Here is a 15,273-nt window from a genome sequence, read left to right as displayed (position 1 = left end):
CGACAGCTTTCATAGATCAACTTCAGTGTTTAATATCCACACCAAAGGAAATAAAAATAAAAATAATACACTTAACAGGCTACAGTCATTACCATCAATCCCACAGAATGCTTTTCCTCTAATGCTGCACATCACAGTGTGCGACTAAATAAACACCCAGTTTCCCCTTCTTTATTTCATGCCAGCTTACTCCCTCGTTTCAGGTCCTGAGGACGGGCCACAGATGACAGGGTTTTGCTCCGAACCTGAGTCTTAATAATTAATGAGTTCATTAAATCATTAAAGCCATCCGAGGTTTGATGGGGATGCCTCAATTTGTTTTTTTATTAATTGTTCTTGTAAGTTAAAAATAATGACTGATAAAATAAAATTCAAAAGTTTACCCCGAGCATCTTTTCTAAAGCTGACGGTTCGCAGGCTCGCCCCCAGGCCCTTTTATCGTAGGGACGGAAGCTGTTATTGTGGAGTGCAAATGTGATTCAAAACGCTCATTCTACCAGTCAACACATAGAAGATACACACTCAAAAAGTTGGGGCAGCTGCAGAGGACTACATACAACGTCCATAGATACATACAGCCTTCATTCACCTTCATGTCAGGGAAACCAGAGCTTTGCCAATCATTAATAACGTTTATAATTGAATTCATTAAGCCCTTATAAACCATTGTAACAGACACATATGGGCTTTACAAGATTAACTTGTCCGAGTAATCTTTTAAAAATATTTTCAGTGTCAAGCTGGTTTCTGAAAACTGTATGTAAACTCCAAAAGATGTTATGTAGCTCAAACTCCCTCGCATGCTCACTGTGTGGTGTTATGGTTCCTTTTGCCTCAAACACCACACCATATACTGTGCTATAGCAGATAAAGATATGTTTATATTATATTCCCCTTGTTTTTTATTTACCATTATTATTAATATCTGTTTATACAAATCACACAGTCTTCACTAAAGTATTTAAACAGTCCCTTCATGTAATGTTCTCATCCAACAAACTGTACATGGCGCAAGGGAGGTGTGAACAAAACAAAAAGGAACAAAAATAAGATAAAAAGCTTAAGAAAGAGTGAAGGAGATGGGAGGAACAAAAAGTCAGTTCAGCAGGGGGGCATTGGGGTGAAGGAGCAGGTGCACCATTGCATTAAATACAGAACCGACTACTCTCGTAACAAGATACATGATTCAGGGGTCAAATAATCCACCAAAATAAAAGCACCTGAAAACGTGGTGTTAAACATGTAGACAGTTTGTGAAATAGTTTGTGTCTTTAGTGAATGTTAGTGGTGGTGTTTTCTGGAGGGGGTGGGGCTAGACAAACCAGAAAACAGCAGGAGATAGATGATTCATATTATTAAGTAGTGTGACGTTTCTCATTACTCATTAAATAAAAAGACACGATTCTGAATTATGTACCCTAGCCATAAGAGGCCAAACAGCAACACAATTCCATTGAACTACTGTAAATTAAAACAAAGGCAAATTCAATCAACACAATCATCAATTTCAAATCTCGGATCTGGAAACATGCTAGAACAGCCAGGAACTGAACTAAAGTCCAAAGTTGACTGACATCCATGTTGGTCTCTGACAGGTTTTTGGAGCAAGTCTTTCACTGAGGTGTCAGAGCGGGGGAGGGGGAAAAACCCACATGGTAACCCAATGTCAAACATTTTGTGCAAGCCTCAAACAGGAGGAGAAAAATTGGGGGTGTCGTTTGGAGGCAAAAGTGGCGGGAGGGAAGAGAGACAACAGAGATGAGGGATTGAGAGAGTGAGAGAGACTGGTTCAGGAGTACGGCTGTGGTACACCAAAGCCTGGCCTATAAAGTGGCCTACCTGTAGGTGACTGAGAAGGAGGCATATTAGAGCCCATGGGGTAACTATAACCTCCATAAGGGTAGGGGCTGGGGTAGGGAGCATTACTAGGGCCAAACTGCCCAAAAGGAGGACCTTGGTGAGCTGGAAATGCAGGTTGGGTGGGGTACGGGCATGTGGGTGGGGCAAAGGCAAGCCGAGCAGCGGGGTAGCCTGAGGATGGAGTAAAAGCTGCAGCCTGGCTTGAGTAGGGCTGAAAAGCACCTGTGGGGTTGGAGGGGGTGGCTGTAGAGGCCGAACAGGACTGACTAGGAGCAGAAACAGGGTATGGAGTGTACGGCAGGGCACAGTTGGGCGGGTTGACGCTCACGCTGGGTTTTTGCTGTGGCTGTTGCTGGGGTTGCTGCTGTTGCCACGGTGACACCGATCCGGCCTCTGGATTGGAGCACGGCTCTGATATCACACAAGACTCCGCGGCTCCTTGGTTCCTCTGGCGCAGAATCTCTTGCAGCTTCTCGATGCAGACACGTCTTCTGTGAGCCAGGCAGCGAAGAGAGTGGAAGCGCTCAAGGAAGGAGTCTAGTGGCAAGGAACCCTCTAGAAACTCATCAGCTAGAACCTGTGAGAGAGCAAGAGTGAGACAAGAATTGGTGTGAAAGCAAGTTGAACGTTAATGAAAATTCTGATAGCTAAACATGGAACTAAGTGACAACAGTTAATATATAGGTTAAGATATTTTAAAAGTTACACATTCTCGAATAGCCACTTACCTCAGACTCTGCCTCTGTGTTGGCGCCCTCTGCCTGTAGACGAGATAACAACCCCTCAGGGGACACCTGGCCCATAATCCCATCTAGACAAAGGAGAGGAAATGGGGTATCAGATCGAGAGAGAGTAGGGAGAGGCAGGGAGAGAGTGAATGATCCCATTCTTTAACAGAGAACTGAGAATGTTTTAATTGCAACTGCAATTCACCTTGCAGATAGCAAACTGCTTCTTTAAACCTCCTCAAGAGAGGCTTTTTTCACCGTGTGATGTATATCAGCTAGACCACAGTGGCACAAATCCAATACAGCAAACAGAGCAGCAGTTCTCAATCCCAGTCCCAAAGACCCTATAAATGGAAGATTCTCGTGTTTTCCCTGTACAATCACAACTAGCAGATAACTACTGATCCATTTATTAACAGATTCATGTTGAGCACAAAAATGCCAACACAATCAATAGACTGTGAATCCCTAAAAGTGAGCCTGGGGTACTGGTATAACACACAGCTTTACAACAACTACAAAAGATTTATTTATTTATTAAGAGTTTAATAGCACAACAAGTGATAAGTGATGGTACTAATGTATGTATTTGATTTTATTTCACACTGACAAAGTAGTTTAATAAAAATAAATTGCATCAATACTTACATATCTATTTAGTAGAACAAAATAATAAAAACAAGTATATATTTAGAATAAATTGTGCCAAAAATTAACAGATAATCCCAAACACTATAATCGTGGTGAGTAGCAAAAGAGATGGTAGGGTTACTATTTGGTGTCAGCATAATAAATCCTTGGAAGCAACCTACCGTGGGTTACCAGTCCAGGCTGGTGACAGAGGTCTAATAGAGTGTGGATTTTTTTTTATTTCTTAGCACACTTTGAGCCCCTTAATACCAATCAAGCATCATTTGGATGCCAGAGACTATGAGAGTGTTGATGCTGACCAGGTGCACCCCTTTTAGGTCTACAATTTACCAATCTTATAATGGCCACTACCAGCATCACAGTGTGCACATTACGCCACAAAACGCAAGTTGTCTCAAACTAGTTCCATGAAGATGCCAATGAATTCAGTGAACTTCAGGCGATCCAGTCACTAATCCAAAAGAGCACCTTTTCACATCATGAAAAATCTGCACCAAACATGTCAACATGGACATATGAACAATTTTAAAGAAATATTCCATGCCACAAAGATTATTATTATTATTTATTGTTCTTTTAATGCCATGTCAGCGTCGACTGTTATTTTCATGGCCAAAGTAAGTAAAAGAGGATATTACATAAATTCAGAAATTACGTAAATTACACAAACAGTGTTACAACAATAAAATTTTACAACATTCCAACCATGTCAACAGCAACAGCTATTTACGGTCCTTCAGTTATATATATATGATAAGAATTCTAGGAATTCTAGGTGCCACTAATATTTACACCCTGGGTAAATATGAGCAAAGAAGGCTGTGAAAAATTGTCTTTACTGTTTTGATCTTTTGTTTTAAAAAAAAATAATAAAATCACAAAAATACTCTGCTCTCATGGACATCAAATAATTGCAAACACAACACGTTTATCCAAAAAATATAAATCTTTGTTAAATTATTGGCAACCTTTTAGTCAATACTTTGTGCTACCGACTTTGCCAAGATAACAGCTCTGAATCTTCTCCTATAATGCCAACCCCACATTATCCTTATAAAAAACAACAAATAAAATGCACTCTGGCTCTTACACCTCTATTCTGCGCACTTTGCTTTTCTAGAAGTCAATTAAAAGATCTTGTATGGGAGCACTACTTGTATTGTTCTCCACTTGATATATCGCTTTGCTTTTATTTCCTCACTTGTAAGTCGCCTTGGATAAAAGCCTCTGCTAAATGAATAAATGTAAATGTATAATGCCTGATAAGGTTGGAGAATACATGGCAAGGGATCCAAGACCATTCCTCCATGCAGAATATCTCCAGATCCTTCACATTTCAAGGTCCATGCTGGTGGACTCTCCTCTTCAGTTCACCCCACAGGTTTTCTATGGGGACTGGGATGGCCATGGAAGGACCTTGTGGTCAGTAAACCATTTTTATGTTGACTTTGATGTATGTTTTGGATCATTGTCCTGCTGGAAGATCCAAGCATGGTGCATTTTCACAGCCTTCTTTGCTCATATTTACGAAGGGTACCAATTAGGGCTGCAACTAACGATTATTTTCATAATCGATTACTTGGCCGATTATTTTTTTTTTTTGATTAATCGGATGGGACAGGGCAAACTTCCAGTACCATTTTTTTCATTTATTTTAAATAAAATCCACACACTGAGTGTTACAAATATTAACTTAAGACTAAAACTTTACACAACCATTTGTCCAATTATATAAGACTGAAAAGAACCCAATACACAAACCAGAATATATTATTCATTTAGGACTGTAGTTTAATTCCGTGCTTTTTTTTTGCATCTATAAAAAGTAATATAGATTATATTTTATATTACAATTTTATATTATATTATATATTACTATATATAGTGTTTATGCATTACTTTTTATGGATGCACAAAAAGCACTGAATTCTACAGTCCTAGCGATCCCTGGTTGATTGGTAACACCTGTCATTCCCCAGGGATTGGTTCAAATACCAGTGGTACAAATACCAGGTTCAATTACATTTTATTGTTGGTGTGACATTTAATTTAACTCTCTGAATGAGCTTTTGTTTATTTTATACATCAAAGCGACACTGGAATTTGTCTACCACTCATAGGTTTTTGAAAATTATCATTTCATTTGTAAATAAATTTCAAATAAATCCATCAATGAACGATCGTCAGCTCAGCTAACGTGATATTTGTGAATGCACATGAATAACCAAATTGATTAATTTTAAAACATCTCATTTGAATATATTTTGATACATTTATATTTATTTATATATATATATATGTGTGTGTGTGTATGTATGTATATGTGTATGTACGTATGTATATATATAAAACATTTAAACATTTTTAAAACTTTCCTACGGACCCTCTGCAATTACACCACTGACCACTAGGGTCCGCGGAAACACTGCCCTAGACGATACAGTACGCAGTGCACAGTGTTAGTGTACAGTATGTCATTTGGGACACAACTTATTTACTCTCCTAAGCATGTTTTCGTAGCAGAAGTAACATAATGAGTAAATGTACCGCGCGCAGACCAACTAATTGATAATGAGTATCGTTGACAACGATTTTCATAATCGATTATGGATTTTATCGATTAGCTGTTGCAGCTCTAGTACCAATATTAATGGAGTACACTGTAAGTGTGATTGAGTGTCCAATATGGCATCTTGTGTATACCGTCTGATCGTGTATGGATTCAAAAGGGAAATGAAGGAAGTGCCTATCATTTATAGCAGGATTGATTTCATGTCATTTCTTATGAATGCACTGGTCCCATTTCAGTTGCCACTCTTTTGAGATGTACAAATTTACCATGACACAAATCACACAATACTTGAGGACCCAGTATTAGTATGGTGTTCCTAATAAAGTGGCTGGTGTATGTATAATACTCACAATTGACTCTGATGTGGGGGGGGGGGGAATTATATGAGCATACTGTACAAAGAGCTTATGTTCTCAATGAGGTCACTATGGAAAAAAAAAAAATAAGAAGAGAAACAAAAAGGCTGTCCACATTCTACGTGACTCCCTTAACAGGGTGACGTAAGTAAGAACACAGGTCTTTATGACTTAAGAGAACAAACAGGACAGTCTTGCTGAGCAACATATTGCCATACTGGTGGAAAATGGAAGCTTTACAAACACAAGATAAAGAAGTCATCCACACTGCAAAATATCTGATTAGTTAAGACTCTATCCAAACTGCAGTTAATGTAGTTTCTAAAGCCAAAGTATTGACCCACTTAATAAACAATAACAGTAATTTTTTTTTCATCTACTCTTAATGATGTACTACTTTTCAAGACAACTCATATTTCTTCTGTAACATGACAGTGTGGTTAAATTTAGGATCCGAATAGGATTCCCTTGAATTAAATTCACAGTTCAACACCTCTAGGAGAAACCTCATAACAATATAACATGCCAGCATGACCTAATTTTAGTACAAGTGCTAGCTGCGGAGGTGCACAGTCATTTCTTTTCATCTTCATACAGTGATAAGAGTTTTAACAATAAAAGCAAATGCTTTTTTTTCCCCCGTTCCATAAATGACTTTATTTTTAACCAGTTCTCCTTTCTTTACTGTAGGCTCCTATTAAGTAGTCTGTCTTACACTTCCACAAAAAGGATTAACGGTTTTAATTAGTGTACAAACTGGAGGTTTGGGCTGCAGACAATCAAATGCACATCAAACCTACATGGACAATTTGCTATTCGATAAACATTTCTAAGTTCACTTAAGACTTTCTTTTGTTTATACCTTCACTTCAGGTCCTCGACTGTTACCATACGGAGACAACGTAATTGTTTTCCTTCTACAAAGATAATTTCTCTCGTGGTGTTGTTTAAAAATGTACAATTCTCATTTATTCAACTTTAGTAAACACTTTATAAAATTAAAAGTGGATATGGAGCCTATCCCTAGAAGACTGAGAGCGAGGCGGGAATACACCCAAATGGGATATCAGTCCATCACAGAGCACTATGCACACATACATATACACCTAGGGGCAATTTAGAGTAGTCAGTTCATGTTTTCGGGAGGTGAGAAGAATCTGGAGGACCTGGAGAAAACCCACACGGACACCGTCTGCACAGCATTATGAACCAGTCTGTGTCTGTGCATGGTTTTCAAAACGTTAAATCCTTGACATTTGGAAACACTGCTGGTAATCTGTAATGTTTAGAAACTTTTTCTTCTTTTATGTTGCGTCACTTAAACCTACATGACTTCAGCCAACCTTGCCATCCATCAGTGAATGAAGCTAACATTTATTTGATACATTTTCAATATATCCAGTCTTTACCTCTGAGAGCGCAGTGCTGTTTGTATCTCTCCCTTACATCCTCCAGTTCATTATATTTCCCCACCAGCCGTTCTCGATCTCTCTCCAGCCGAGGTTTCATGTCGAGGTTCTGTTCAGCCAGGCTGCGGTTGGAAGCCAGAGCCATTTCCCTTTCCAGTTGAATGTTCTGGATCTGTGAAGAGATAAAGGGTCAAAAGTGACTGTTCATTCCTTGGACGGAGGGCATATTTCCCAGTTATATAAAATTTCCCACATACAGAAAGCTGAATTTGTTTAAAAAGAATGAAAGAAAAGAAAAAGAAAATAATAATTTTCTATTAGTTCGTGTCAAATCAATAACTACAAATTATACTATCTTAATGCTTTATGTAAGGGCACCTTAGTCAACTGATACGTTATGGCATACAGTGTGTGTTTTATCGCCAGCTTTCAATTTGTTTATCCTGTGAAAGTGACAACTGACACTGGCAACATGTTCTAACTGGACCCCAAATTGATCTAAGCTCCCACTGGCTGATCCACAACAGGAGACAGCAATTCCACTCCATGGAGCTCTATGGTGGGACTTGGGATGAAGCAAAAGTTAAGGGAATTAATTGCTAATTGGTGAAGAGGACATCTGGAGAACTTCTCATCTTTGTATGTATCCTAGTGGTTGCAACAATATTAATTAATTTTTTCTAATGTAAATAAAAAACAAACATAAAGTTCTCTACAGTCTATGTGTTATAGTTATACCTAGTTCTAGGACCAGCATGGAGCCCTGGGAACCCTCATGTACTACATTTATAAGAATGTGAACTAAACATCTTGGTGATGTTATCTGTGGGTAAACAACTTTCATTGTCATTATCAGAAATTAACTTGTACACTAACAGAGGTCTGAAAATTAGTGAATGCACTGCCAACAGACAGCACTTGAAGGGAATTTTCTATGCTTTGATTGAATACACAATTTTTCTGATTTACTTGTGGTTACTACACTGTGTACACTCTCAATGTGCTCCTGAGAAATGATTGCACAGATACCCATGGTTACCACATACCTTTTATTATCTTAAGTAGCACTTTAACTGTTTACCACCCCATTAAGGGATCAGTAATAACTACATTTGAGTGAGCAAGCAAATAAAAGTCATGTCGAAGAGTCACTGTTTCACTACACTATAACCACTGGCCAAGAAAAATCGCAGTCCTCATTCAAAGCAATAAGTTTCAGTGTGCATCACAAGTACCATCAAACAAACAACCAACCAAACTAGAAACTGCAGACACACTACCATAATGCAATCAGAAATACTTACACATTTGGGAAAAATTATGAAGCCTTGAAACCTATGGTATCTCACCTCATCTGACTCCAGTGCCATTACCTCCACCCGCTCCGAGTTATCCAGCAGATCCTGTAACTCGGATTGTCCGAGATCCTGAAGTTTCTCCATTGATTTGCCAGTACAGCTGTCAATCACAATTGCAGACAAAAAGACAGTCTAATAACTAATTCTGCAGTGTTTCAATCTTGTCAAGGCCATTTCTGATGGAATTGTTACACGGTCAATCTTGTTGGCTTCATAAACCAGTGAAAACATTTAGTCCGTACAGGATTTCAGGGAGTTCTCTGTTTTTTATTTGTGATTGTTGCGATCAAAAATGATCGATTTTGCTGCAGCTTTTTTGGCTGCAGGGTTTTGTGTGCTTTTTTTGTGGAAAACTACTTGAATTGGCAAAATTACAATTGCACAAAAATTTTTGTACAGTCTTTCACGGTGATGTTTGTTGGTAAATGAGACCTTTTAGATGTACTCATGTTCGGTACGTGAATAAAAGACGGCTTTAACTGAATGCGTGTTGTGATGATGTCAAGTGACGCATCTTGGACAAAATCTGTGGAAAATCTGCGGTAATTTAGAAAAATTGCAAGCTCCTCCGAATATTGCAGTGTTTGCTTGATTTTGTGTTCATTTCTGTGGTTGCAAAATCCTGGAGGGACTGAACATTATATCATACTATATCTAATATTAGAAACAAGTGTTGTTTTGCACTTAGCTAAGGGCAAATTTTCCACCAGCCCAGCATACTTCAACACTTAATTAGCAGATTCAGGCATGTTCCAGACGTCATTTCCCTTTTCTAAGACACCTGGTAAAACCTGCTAATTAATAAGAGGTGAATTGAAACAGGTGTCTTTGAGCAGGGAACCAACCAAACTGAGCCAAGTTCTGGGCCCATCAAGACTGGAATTGGGGAACCCTTCTTTACTGTGTCATGTCTTTGTCGGACAATATTTACAAAGGCAATGCCAAAAGTGACACACACACACACACATACATACATACATACACACATACATTATATATATATATATATATATATATATATATATATATATATATATATATACACACACAGACACAAAAGATGCACTTGAGATCTGGCCAATCATATGAATAATAAATACAGAGCAAAATATACTTATTTCCTTAATATTAATGTTACAATATAATATTACTCCTCATAACAAATTGAACAATATGTTTCTGAAGAAGATCTCTCCAATCATCGACTATTTCTACAGACAGACTTTGAGTAATCTATCCAATCACTGCATCTGCATTCATTCAATATTGTGGACACACATAGACCATAACCCTTTATATATATATATATATATATATATATATATATATATATATATATATATATATATATAATTTGTGCTCTTTCTGATATTAAATATATTTCATGCTGCTGTCAGTTCTTTGTACATGGGCATGGACAATCATCGGATATACTGCACCAGTACACAATTTTTTTCTGATTTATTTACAGCCCTATTTATTTACTGAATATTCTACATACGCTGCTACCATTATTGTATTTATATTTATTTGTCTTCCTTGTCACGTCATTATCATCTTGCTGCTGGAGCACTTTCATTTCTCCACGAGGGACTAATAAATTTGAAGCTCCTGCCTGTTGTTGTTGGCTTATGAGTCTCCTCAATCCTAATTTAACCCCTAGCTATCAGGCACCGATAAATCATATATAAGCACACGTGTCTAATGTTGTCTGAGTAGAGATCACGTATATTATGAATTTGTGAAAAACACAAATACTTACAAGGTGCTAGCAAATCAAAATCCTTGGGTTAGAGAGCACGTCGACAAACATCCGACTTGAATCGTAAGCCAGTGACGTAAAATGAAACACGGAAGCGCTGCCCTTGGTTGTAAATAAAACTCAAACACACGTCTCTGTAACTGTTTCACGCGAATTTAACCTTCAAATCATCCAATAATCTGAAATGAAGCCGGCTCTATCCGCTAATGTTTATCGCGGTCTAAACGGCACTTTGCTCTATTTATCGAGGAGAGCCTTTTCAGTCAGCTAGTCAGCTAGCAGCCAAGAGCAAACATAGAAGAAAAAAAAACTGTCGAATGAAAGACGGCCACAAAAAGTACACGAAAGGTCGTTTCTAGTTAAACAACGCAGGCGTCGAACCGACGACAACATCCAGGAAATGCTGCATTTAATTGGAAATATTCACTCTCTTGAGCGAAAGTTTCACTTCTTGCTGACAGATACCGCCGCCATATTTTGGAATAATCCACTCGCGATTCTGTCAAAGGGGGGTGGTGGAAATGCTACGCGACACAGTTTGGATTTAAAAATTTAAAAAGAAAACATTGTTTAAATTAACATTGTGATTTAATTGTAATGTTTACTAGTTTAACATACAATATGATACATTTCGCAAGAGGCAATGGTGACATTTTGAATTTGTAACTAACTGCTGTTCGTTAGTGGTATCGTCTGTTGTTCAGCTGATTCATGGGAAACCCCAAAGTGACAGGAATGTTCCATTCGCTCCGTGGCAGCGGGGAGGCGCAGCACAGCAGCTTATTTTCCATTACAAATGTCTTTCTACATGTTAAGTTTACCATTCAATAAACTCTTTATATTCTGCTGCTTATGACGAGGTCACAGGAAAAGTAGACTGGGTATAATTGGGTTTTTTTTGTATGTCTACATAAAACAGGAGATGGAACATGTTTTGTGAATTTGTTGAAATATAAAACTAAATAAATGCTGATATATAATATAAATGTGTATATATATATATATATATATATATATATATATATATATATATATATATATATATATATATATAATTGCAATGTCTTATTTATTTTTTGTTTGAAACTTTATTCAAAATAGTTACATTTATTTCTGCAAATTACCCTTGTCTAATTAAACGTGTCAATTTGCATACTTTAAAACTGTACTCTTTGGATGATGCTCACATTAAAATGGTAATTTCTCTGTAAAGATGCTCTCAATATAAAGATCTTTACAGTAAGTTTTGTTGAAATATTTCTTTATTTTTTAAACAAAAAAAACATAGGTTGTTAAAACAACTTCAACATAATTTCAGTATAATTAATTTCAGTATAAAATTTTACATAAATCCAAAAATGATCACTAATAAATTCTAATCAATAACATCTTTGTAAACAGGAATAGGAATGCACATGTAAATTTTTACGAATGCAGGTTAATTAGCCACTGATATTTTTGGTTCTGAATATAGTAAAATAATAATAATAATAATAATAATAATAATAATAATAATAATTCTGAGGAAAATGGATCTAAAAACAGTGTGAATTCATGTTTCCACACTAGTAAGTGTGGTTTAAAAAGTTCATAAAAGAAATTGACATGTATTGCCCTATAAATTAGTGTACCCTAACTGGCCATTTTAACAGGAACACCTGTATGCAATTATCCCATCAGCTACTCATCTGCCGCAAGAGCTTCAGTTAATGTTCACATCAAAAAAAAATCAGAATGGAGAAAAATGTCGTCTCTGTGACTTTGACAGTGGCATGGCTGTTGGTGCCAGATGGATGGTATTTCAGATGCTGCTGATTTCCTGGGATTGTCACACACCATTTCTAGAGTTTACACAGAATGGTGCAAAAACAAAAAACAACAACATGCCGAACCTTTAGTTGCTGAATAACATGCATTAATTCTGCTCATTTTCCTCTGACCTCACTCATTAACAAGGCGTTTCCACCTGCTGAACTGCCACTCAATGGAAATTTTGTTGTTTTTTGCACCATTCTGTGTAAATTCTAGAGACTGTTCTCAAGGTCAAAGTCATTAAGATCATATTTCCCCATTCTGCTGTTTGATGTGAACATTAACTGTAGCTCTTGATCTGCATCAACACAGTATAATACACTGTGTTGCTGCCGTTTGATTGTCTGATTGGATAATTGCACGAATGTGCAGGGGTATATATATATATATATATATATATATATATATATATATATATATATATATATATATATATAAAATGTATGTATATATATTATTGTAATATTTTGAGATACTGGATTTTTGATTTCCATGAGCTGTAAGCCATGATCATCAAAATTAAAACAAAAAAAGGCTTGAAATATTTCAGTCTATGTGGATTGAATGAATGAATGTAGAATATATGAAAGTTTCACTTTTTGAATTAAATTACGGGAAAAAAAATTACTTTTCCTTGATATTCTCATTTTTTTTAGATACACCTGTATAGATCAGATAATGCAGCGACTGTGATTGGACAAAACAGTTAAATAATCTTTCTATTGAGTTTTGACATTTTACTACTACAGACTAAGAGGAGACATGCTATCGATTCAATTTATAATTTACCATTTTACAATGTGCCTCTAGTATCTATCTTTATTCTTCTTCTGATGTTCTGCCTGTACTGCCTCTTATCTTGCACTTTATGTAGGCACTGTGCAGAGCTTCTGTATTGTCTCAGTTATTATATGATATGATATATTACATGACAGTAAAAAAATACATTTGCCGATTTCTTTTTTTAGCACTCATAAAACCTGAATACAATGTATAATATTGTGAATATTTACAGTACCGATACAAAATGTCAACCACCTTGCTTAAAATACATTATACATATATCTAGTGGTATGTATTTATATAAATATTAAAATAAATATCCCTATATCTCTTTTTAAAATAAATCAAGTGTGAAAGTACAACCCCAATTCCGAAAAAGTTGGGACAGTATGTAAAATGCTAATAAAAAACGAAGAGGAGTGATTTGCAAATGTACTTTGACTTGTATTTAAACAAAAACATATATATATAAAGACAAGGTATTTCATGTTTTACCTAATCAACTGCATAGTTGTTGTTTTTTTTGAAGATAACCGTTTGTTTTGAAATTGATGCGTGCAACACATTCCCAAAAAGTTGGAATAGGGGCAATTTAAGACCAATAGGGATGTGACAAGTTGAAATAAGAAGGTGATGTGAAACAGGTGAGGCAATCGTCTAATCATAGTATATAAGGAGCCGCCAAAAAGGGTCTAGTCCTTCAAGAGCAAGGATGGGTTGAGGCTCACCAATCTGCCAATAGATGTAGCAGCAAATAATCCAACACTTTAAGAACAACATTCCCCAAAGACAAATGGATAGGATTTTGGGCATTTCACCTTCTACATTGCACAATATAATTAAAAGATTCAAGGAATCCAATCAAATCTCGGTGCGTAAGGCCAAGGTGGAAAACCACTTCTGAATGTGCGTGATCTCCAGTCCCTCAGACATCGTCTTAAAAACCGTCATGAGTCTGTAATGGATATGCTGACATGGGCTCGGGAATACTTTGGTAAACCTTTGTCAGACAACACCATTCACCACTGCATCCACAGATGTAAGCTAGTGCTTTACTATGCAAAGCACTGCCAGTCACTATCAACACAGTCCAGAAGCGCTGCTGACTTTTCTGGGCTCGGTCTCATCTGAGATGGACAGTAGCACAGTGGAATCGTGTTTTTTGGTCTGACGAGTCAACATTTCATAGTTTTTGGACAAAACAGCCATCGTGTTCTCCAGGCCAAGGAGGAAAAGGACCATCCAAGCTGTTATCAGTGTCAAGTCCAAAAGCCAGCGTCTGTCATGGTATGGGGGTGTGTCAGTGCCCATGGCATGAGTAACTTGTATCTGTAAGGGCACCATTAATGCAGAAAGATATGTGTAACGGGTATGGAAAACATTCCATAAATTTAATGTGTAGAATTACACAAAAAGCATGTGTACCTGAATTGGCTGTTTGAGTATTTTTCCTTTTAACTGCCATGATGTCATTGGTTTGTGTAATTTCCTGTTTTGGCTCCTCCTCTTCCCTTTCGCGTTATGGTTGAATGGGAGAGGTAGGTTTGGTTTTCAGTTCTCGGTAATCTTGTTTAATCTTTATTTAAATCATAATTTATACACTTGTATACCCATTTTAGTTTGTGTGTTTAGTGTTATTTTATTTCTGTGTGATTTATTTTTGTTGTTTTACCCTTCTTTTGAGGTTTTTTTTTTTGTTTGTTTGTTTCAACATGTGCCCTTTCGCATGATGGTTGAATGGGAGAGAATAAACAAAGAGTCGACCCAGTTGCCGTCCGACTACATTTTTTTTCTGGACTAAATAAAACACACAACGCAGACTACAACCAGTTACACTTGGTGCTGTGACGCAGAAAGGGAAGAGGGGGAGCCAAAACAAGAAATTACACAAACCAATGACATCAAGACAACCAAAAGGGAAAGCACTCACACAGTCACACCAGGTACACATCTCCTTTTTGTGTAATTCTACACGTTAAATT

At 36.9% G+C, this 15,273-nt stretch overlaps 1 protein-coding gene across 1 annotated transcript; it reads right to left on the bottom strand.

Annotated features, from left to right (window-relative positions):
- Positions 1 to 7: 7 nt before the first annotated feature.
- Positions 8 to 11,345, bottom strand: vps37c (VPS37C subunit of ESCRT-I). Its single transcript, XM_053621902.1, has 5 exons — positions 10,697 to 11,345; positions 8,926 to 9,034; positions 7,577 to 7,748; positions 2,589 to 2,671; positions 8 to 2,437 (listed from the first exon to the last, which is right to left on the bottom strand). Exons 2-5 carry the CDS (start codon positions 9,016 to 9,018, stop codon positions 1,790 to 1,792), a joined length of 996 nt encoding a protein of 331 aa, XP_053477877.1. The 5' UTR covers positions 9,019 to 9,034; positions 10,697 to 11,345; the 3' UTR covers positions 8 to 1,789.
- Positions 11,346 to 15,273: the final 3,928 nt, after the last annotated feature.

This window comes from Ictalurus furcatus, chromosome 3 (assembly GCF_023375685.1).
Source record: "Ictalurus furcatus strain D&B chromosome 3, Billie_1.0, whole genome shotgun sequence".
Classification (NCBI taxonomy): Eukaryota; Metazoa; Chordata; class Actinopteri; order Siluriformes; family Ictaluridae; genus Ictalurus; species Ictalurus furcatus.
This window is presented reverse-complemented; position numbering and strand designations above follow the sequence as displayed.